This window comes from Castanea sativa, chromosome 2 (assembly GCF_040712315.1).
Source record: "Castanea sativa cultivar Marrone di Chiusa Pesio chromosome 2, ASM4071231v1".
Lineage (NCBI taxonomy): Eukaryota > Viridiplantae > Streptophyta > Magnoliopsida > Fagales > Fagaceae > Castanea > Castanea sativa.
The window spans coordinates 9267729-9274860 of NC_134014.1; the positions used below are offsets into that span (position 1 = coordinate 9267729).

Consider the following 7132-nt stretch of genomic DNA (forward strand, 5'->3'; position numbering starts at 1 on the left):
ACTTTCACATAAATCTACCAAATACAATTGCCATATTTTTATGCACCTATGTTATTGTTATGCATATAACAATTATCAGGACAAAATTTATGTCATTTAATGCTTCAATAGTTTTAGTTAGGCAAAAGTATTAGATAAATATTATGTTCACAAAATTTTTGGTAACAAATTTTAAGTAGTTGATTGTTATTAGTAGGTCAAAAAGTAATTTAAGTGATGCATTTAAATTATAACCAGTAACATTTTACCACTTTAAATTTATTTTAAACATGTTGTAAACACTCTTATCTTATTGAAATGACATGTTGCGACTAAATATAATAAAAAATCTTGTTAACAGTCAATAACCTTATAACCGAATTGGCACCTCCCTATGTACAAAGTACTTGGGAGTGTAAGAGAAAGGGTTTGAGCTGCGAAATTAGCAACATATTGTAATTATTTATAAAAAAAATCTTGTTAATAGATTAATAGACTATTTTAGAAAATATTTAACACTTTAATTCTTTCCCCTTTTCATAAAAAAAAAAATTTAAAGATATTTCTTAAATCAATTCATCCTTTAACTTTTGCTATAATAAAAGTGAGGTGCACGTAAAAATGATGACGGCAATGTCGATTTTCCCAAACGAGAAGAACAAATTCTTCAATTATTGTAACTACGAAATTATTTTATTTTGTTAAAAAAATAATATATGCATATTAAACATGCATGGTCATTTTGGTTAGCAAAATTGAGTGTGAAAAATTCATGACGTGGCGCAATGCTATTGGAAAACGAGAAGAAGTACTCAGTGTACCGGTTCCGAGTCGATTTGATCGCAGTGGAATCTGACAAGTGCCACGCGTCGTCTAATGATGCTAACCAAAACCACGCTCCTACACCCGCGCGTGGACAGAATATCACTTTCGTACCACAGAGAGAGCCCACACCCCCATCTCTCTCTCTCTCTAAAAACCAAAACTCGTATATTTATTATTCTCTCTCTCTCTCTCTCTCTCTCATTCATTCTCGTTCGCTCTCTCTCGCTCTGAGTTTTTATTTTTTTCTCTCTGAGAGAGACTTCTCGTATTTTTTTTGGCTTTCTCTTTAGGCTTTTTAAGAGCTTAGTCTTCTTTCAGATTCAGCTTTCGTGCTCATGAAAGCTTATTAAGCTCTCTCTCTCTCTCTCTTCTTAGCCTTAAGCCCAGGTACAACTCTCTCTCTCTCTCTCTCTCTCTCTCTCTCTCTCTCTATTCTATGTTTGTATTGTGTGTGTGTATGTGCGTATGTGTATTTTTGTTTTTGTATGTTTTACTCTTTTACTTTCTCTCTCTAGAAAAAAAATAAATAAAGTGTGCGTATGTGACTATGTTCACGTTTTGTTTTTATTTTCTATTTTTTTAATCTATGAGTTGCCAATCGAAGCAAAACCATGAACACCCATTTTCTCAGGTTTGCTTCTTCACGTGCGTTTCTGCTTCTTTGCTCTATGTTAATCCATGTAACTATAGTAAAAATAAGTAATAAAAAAATACCATAAAGACAATTTCTTGTTCTTTTTCTGCGTGTGTGTGTTTTGCTGCTTCGCTTGTTATACGGATTTAATGTAGTTGAACTAAGTTGTGAGTTTGTAACTGTTTCTTGTTGTGTAAAACTGTAAATAAGTCTGATTTTTTTTTTTTTTGGGAGGATCATATTGGAATTCTATTTGTGTTGTCTTGGTGCTTCTTGTACTTTTTTCCTTTTGGGGTCTGTTTCTTTTCTTGCTGGTTTTGGAAGCTGTCAGTGTTGCTGTTTTTTTGGTTAACATTATGCTGGGTTTAATAATTGAGATAAATGTGGCTACTGGGTTCTGATATTTTTGTGTAAAGTTTTTATCTTTTGGATGTGGGGTTGCTTCAATTTTTGTTTTTGGCTGGAAAATGGATCTGGGGTTCATTATTTTGTTTTGGGTTTGCAGCAATACAATCTGTTTGTAACTTGTCGGTGATATTTGAAGTTACTTGTAATATGTTATTGTTTAGTTGGGGATGTATTTTCTGTTATGGAAGTTGGTATAGTGTCTTTTGTTTTGTGGTGGAAGCAAAATTGTAATTTTGTATGTATTTTCATGAGTTATTTGAATTTGTATATCGCAGTTGAATTTCTAGAAATCTATTGATTGATTTTGAATTTATTTTCTATTGATTAAGATATTTTGCATCTTATTGTTTGTTATGAACAGAAACTAACAATTTTAGTGATTGTATAAGATGGAATAATAATATTAATATCTCAAACCAGGGTAGTCAAACCATTTTATTTATTTTGTTTTTTTACTAGATTGTGGTTTCATCACATTGTGGAGAACTGCTAATTATATTTGAGAGTAAAGGTTCAGAGACAAGCGTAGATCTTTAAATGTACCAGATAAGCTATGGCATTGTATTTTATTTCCTTTGAGGACTCATTTAAAGGTGCCAGCATTTTCATAGATTTAGTAAGACAATTTTTGCAATAAAAAAAAAAAGGATAGATATTTGTTGCAAGGTATCTTACATTGTTTGCTTTATTTATCTCTATTGTTTGCTACTGATTTAGTATCGAAACATCATGAGGCCAAAATTGTGAGACCACCAGATGTGTGTATATTTTCTCTTGGGAAAAAGGTCTATATAATTCTCAATTTCCTTGTGTGATTTCTAGTCTGTGGGGGGTGGGGGAAGGAAGTTACATTCTTGCCTCATATTTTGTCTCTATAAGCCAAATAACCATATTGGTTTATTTAATTCTTTAGCAGATGGATTCAGTTCAAGTCATTGACCGTGGGGATTGCATTGAGGATGCATTTGATGAGCAATCGCTTTCTCCAGAAAGCTCTGATGCATACGATGTCTTTGGCGAACCACAGGAATTTCCTCGAATGGGTGATGAATATCAGGTTGAAATTCCTCCACTGATTTCAGGATCTGAGTATCTCTGGCTTACAAAGAACCCAGCTGATAGACCCCATGATTTTCTTGTGGGAATGGCTGTACCTGTGATGTGGATCGGTACTGATGAAGTTGAGTATATTAAAAATGAATCAAAGGAAGCATTTGGTGGTTCAACTGAAGTATTCAACAAAGACGAGTCTCGAGGAACTGAATGCATCAGAGAGACCCACATTTTTTTGGAAGGTGACAAGTTAGAACCTAAAGCTGAGCCTACGAACAGTACATTAGACAATGGGATTAACTTGATAGAATCAACGAATGTGGCTAAGCAACGTGAAATGAAGATTGAATTTCATGATATGGGTAGAGGCAAAGACTACCGTCCAGTTCCTGGATCCTTGGGTGACTTGTGGAGTGATACAGAAGAGGCCAGTTTCATCCTTGGTTTATATATTTTTGGGAAGAACCTTGCTCTGGTGAAGAGATTTATTGGGAGTAAAAAGATGGGAGATATACTGTCATTCTATTATGGGAAATTTTATAGGTCTGATAGATACCATAGATGGGCAGAATGCCGGAAACTAAGAAGCAGAAGATGTATATGTGGACAACGAATTTTTACAGGATTAAGGCAACAGGAATTTTTATCTCGATTGCTTTCCCATGTGTCAGAGCAATGCCAAAATATTTTAATGGAGGTATTTCTGAAGTTCTTGTGGACATTATTAAAAATTTTAAAATGCTAAGATTTTCCAAATTACATGCCAAAATGCATAACAAGGCGAAAATGCTGAATTCGATTTAGTAGTATTCTTCAAATTGCATGGGCACTAGTTGTCAGAATCTTATCACTTTGCATTTTTTTTAGCTTAAGATTGTAAAGCAACAAAAAATAGTATAATGTTTATTTGGGTGGTTACAATTCTAAACCCCAATATTGACACCTTTAGATTTTCGTTTTTTCTTTAAATTTCTGGTTAGGTTCCTTTTGTACATACCTCTGCAGTTTGCAGTTTTGAGAATTCTCACCATTATGTCATAAAGTACACTAAAGATATGTCACACTGCTTGTTTTATGGTAAATGTGATTGTATGAGAGTGTGAATCTATCAACTTGCATTTTTTCCAATCACCTGTTTATAAACATGATTTTTTTGTTAATCAAATTGTGTCAATTTTATGCACAGAACTGGCTCTCTGGTAAAAATTTCTTAGGTGTTTTTAAGGATCACAATGTATGAATGTTTCACTAACTGGTTTTACAGATTAAAATTTTTAAACTTTGCTCAAACTTCAAGTTTCTGCGAAATCCTCTCTCAAGAATTCTTGCAGAACGGCCTGTCTTGATGAAGGCCATTTTAAATGCAGTACATACTATACCTGTCACTTGCTCTAAAGAATCTCGTCCTTTTCTCAATCTATAATAAACTTCAATCTATAACCACCCTGCAAAATTTTTATATATACATGTATACATAAACTTTAATCTGCTGGCAGGTTTCAAAGGCATTTGGAGAGGGAAGGATGTTACTAGAAGAATATGTATTCACTTTAAAGGCTTCAGTTGGGTTGAATGCTCTTGTCGAAGCTGTGGGAATCGGTAAAGGGAAGCAGGATCTCACAGGCATTATGGAGCCTTTGAAGTCCACTCAAGTTTTTCCTGTCCACCCAGAAATACCAATTGGCAAGGCATGCTCCACACTTACAACCTTGGAAATTGCCAACTTTCTTACAGGAGGCTTCCGGCTAAGCAAAACTCGATCAAATGACCTCTTCTGGGAAGCAGTTTGGCCCCGTTTGCTTGCAAGAGGATGGCACTCTGAGCAGCCTAACAGTAATGGATGTGCCACTGGTTCCAAGCATTCATTGGTCTTTCTTATCCCTGGTATTAAGAAGTTTTCAAGAAGGAAACTAGTGAAGGGTAATGACTACTTTGATTCTGTTAGTGATGTCCTGAGTAAAGTTGCCTCGGACCCAGGGCTTCTTGAGCTTGAAATGGGAGTAGATAATGACTATAGAAGCAAAGAAGGAAATGGCCCGACTGATGAAACAAAACTGGACAAAGAAGATTTCCCTGATCAGCAACGCCACTGTTATCTCAAGCCACGAACTCCTAATCGCAGCACAGATGCTATGACGTTTACTGTTGTGGATACAAGTTTGGCTAATGGGAAAGCAACCAAGGTGAGAGAACTGAGAAGCTTGCCATCTGGAGTTACGAACACTTTTGCCTCTGGAAGTGATTCTGAAGAAGATGATGAGGATGATTCAGAGGAGCTAACGGATAAATCTGACTCTTCTGACACCTTGTACTCTGATAGAGATAAGCCCAGAGCCATGAATAACAATTTTGACCCGGGAACCTCTTTTAACGGGACAGGTTTAGAAAATAATGCTTCCAATGAGGTGTTTCAGGTCAATGGCCATGATCATACTAATTTACCTGTGAGTATCTCCTGTGACCAGAAGACCATTATGTGCAGTGACACACAGCCAAGGAAAGGTAAAAAGTGCCAATTGAGCCAGGGAATGGGACCAGACAACAAAGATCATTTACCTCCTATTGCAAAACGACACCGGAAATTAAATGCTTTTGGTCGCTCAGAGACAAACCTCAGCAAACTCAACAACTTGGGGGGTGATCCATTAAACCAAGAGAAGGCCAGTGGTTTTGCAAAAATCCCTGATTTTAGTGAGAGAGTTGTTTCTAAAATGGATATGTCTCAGGAGAAGAAATTGTCAGCCAGCTTGTCTAAAGGCAGCATAAGCATCAGTAGCAAAGGCATCCTAGGTGGTACCTGTTTTGCTGCTGAAGATCATCATGAAGGACCTCAACCCAGGACGTTGATTGACTTGAACTTACCTATTCCTCCAGATGTTGAAGCTGATGAGCCTTTCATGATAGAAACAAAAGAGAGAAAACATGATCAAATCAGCAATGAGCCAGATAATCCCAATGAGGTGAAACCCTTAGAATATGTGGCCAATTCTGAGCAGCAGCCTAACATAAATAACCGGAGACAGAGCACTAGGAGCCGACCACTGACCACTAAAGCACTGGAAGCTCTTGCTTTTGGATATCTAGACACAAAGCAGAAGCGAAAGAGCAGAGATGCCTCATCACGAGAAACTTCAATGTTAAGGCCTTCTCGACGTGCTCGTGGTAAAGTGAGAGCCGCCGAGAATTTTGGTAATAGTATGGTGGATTTCAAAGTTGAGGAAAGGGCAAATGGGATGTGTCAAAATAATAGTGACATATTGACCAAGCTTCAAGTTTGACTCAAAGGGTGAAGCGTCAGAATGTCTTGGGTTTCTGAATTGTTTAGCTGCTGATGTCATGAAGGACAACATGAGAATGGGACTTACTAGCTCTGAAGAATGCTCACCTCTTTCACCTGCAACCATGTCCCTTCATTTCCTTCACTTATCTAACTGGTTCAGCATTTGCAGCTTCAGTTACCTATTTCACAAATGAAATATGTTGCAAATTGACTTTCCTAGACGGGGTTTGCATTAGACAAGTCTGCTCTGATCAGAGGTACTAAGAATCAGGAAGACAAAACTAGAGTAGAAGATACTTGTCAATTCAACATGTGATAGAATAGGGCTCCATTTCTTTACTTCAATTTGCAGTGGCTATGCTTAGTTATTAGTTGCTGCACTAGTCTCCATTCTCAACCTAAATTACATGTCACTGTTTCACTGCTCAATTTCTGAGCAAGCTTCTGCATCTATGCAATACGGTAGTCCATAGTGGTCCAAGCTGATAAAACGAGTACAGGTGTTTTGTATCAACATTTGATACGCCCAAATGAGTTATAATTTCTGTATTGTCCTACTGGTTAAAAAGTCCGAACCTGCTATGCAAATCCTTCTGCGTGTGCACCCTCATTGGTTTTTTTTTTTTGAGATAATTACAATATATTGCTAACTCCGCAGCTTGAATTCTTCCCCCGCTAAACTCTCAAGCACTTTGTGCATGGATAAATATCAATTCAATTACAAAACCCTTGACAGTTAAACTTATTTGCCAAATTGTCTTGTTACATTTTTAACATAGTTATCAAAGTTGTACCAAGCATTGAACCATCAAGGAAGTGGTATGATGGTTCATCTGTTGGATTAATAAGAGCAAAAATGAAAAGCAAATGTGGTTTTTTTATCAAAATAACTTGACATTAAAAAAATTGGCCAATTCTAGCGCGATTTGGTATTTCTTTTAGGGAAAAAACAA

General features: G+C 36.5%; 1 protein-coding gene across 4 annotated transcripts; it reads left to right on the top strand.

The window, feature by feature from the left end:
* The first annotated feature begins 1014 nt into the window (after window positions 1-1014).
* On the top strand, window positions 1015-6787 carry LOC142625871 (uncharacterized). 4 transcript variants are annotated; one of them, XM_075799611.1, is made up of 3 exons: window positions 1015-1191; window positions 2763-3596; window positions 4396-6787. In XM_075799611.1, exons 2-3 carry the CDS (start codon window positions 2763-2765, stop codon window positions 6175-6177), a joined length of 2616 nt encoding a protein of 871 aa, XP_075655726.1. In that variant the 5' UTR covers window positions 1015-1191; the 3' UTR covers window positions 6178-6787. The 4 variants fall into 4 exon arrangements, with proteins under 4 accessions (XP_075655726.1, XP_075655727.1, XP_075655725.1 ...); XM_075799612.1 differs by having other exon boundaries at window positions 1021-1191; window positions 2760-3596; XM_075799610.1 differs by lacking the exon at window positions 1015-1191 and adding an exon at window positions 1365-1435.
* Window positions 6788-7132: the final 345 nt, after the last annotated feature.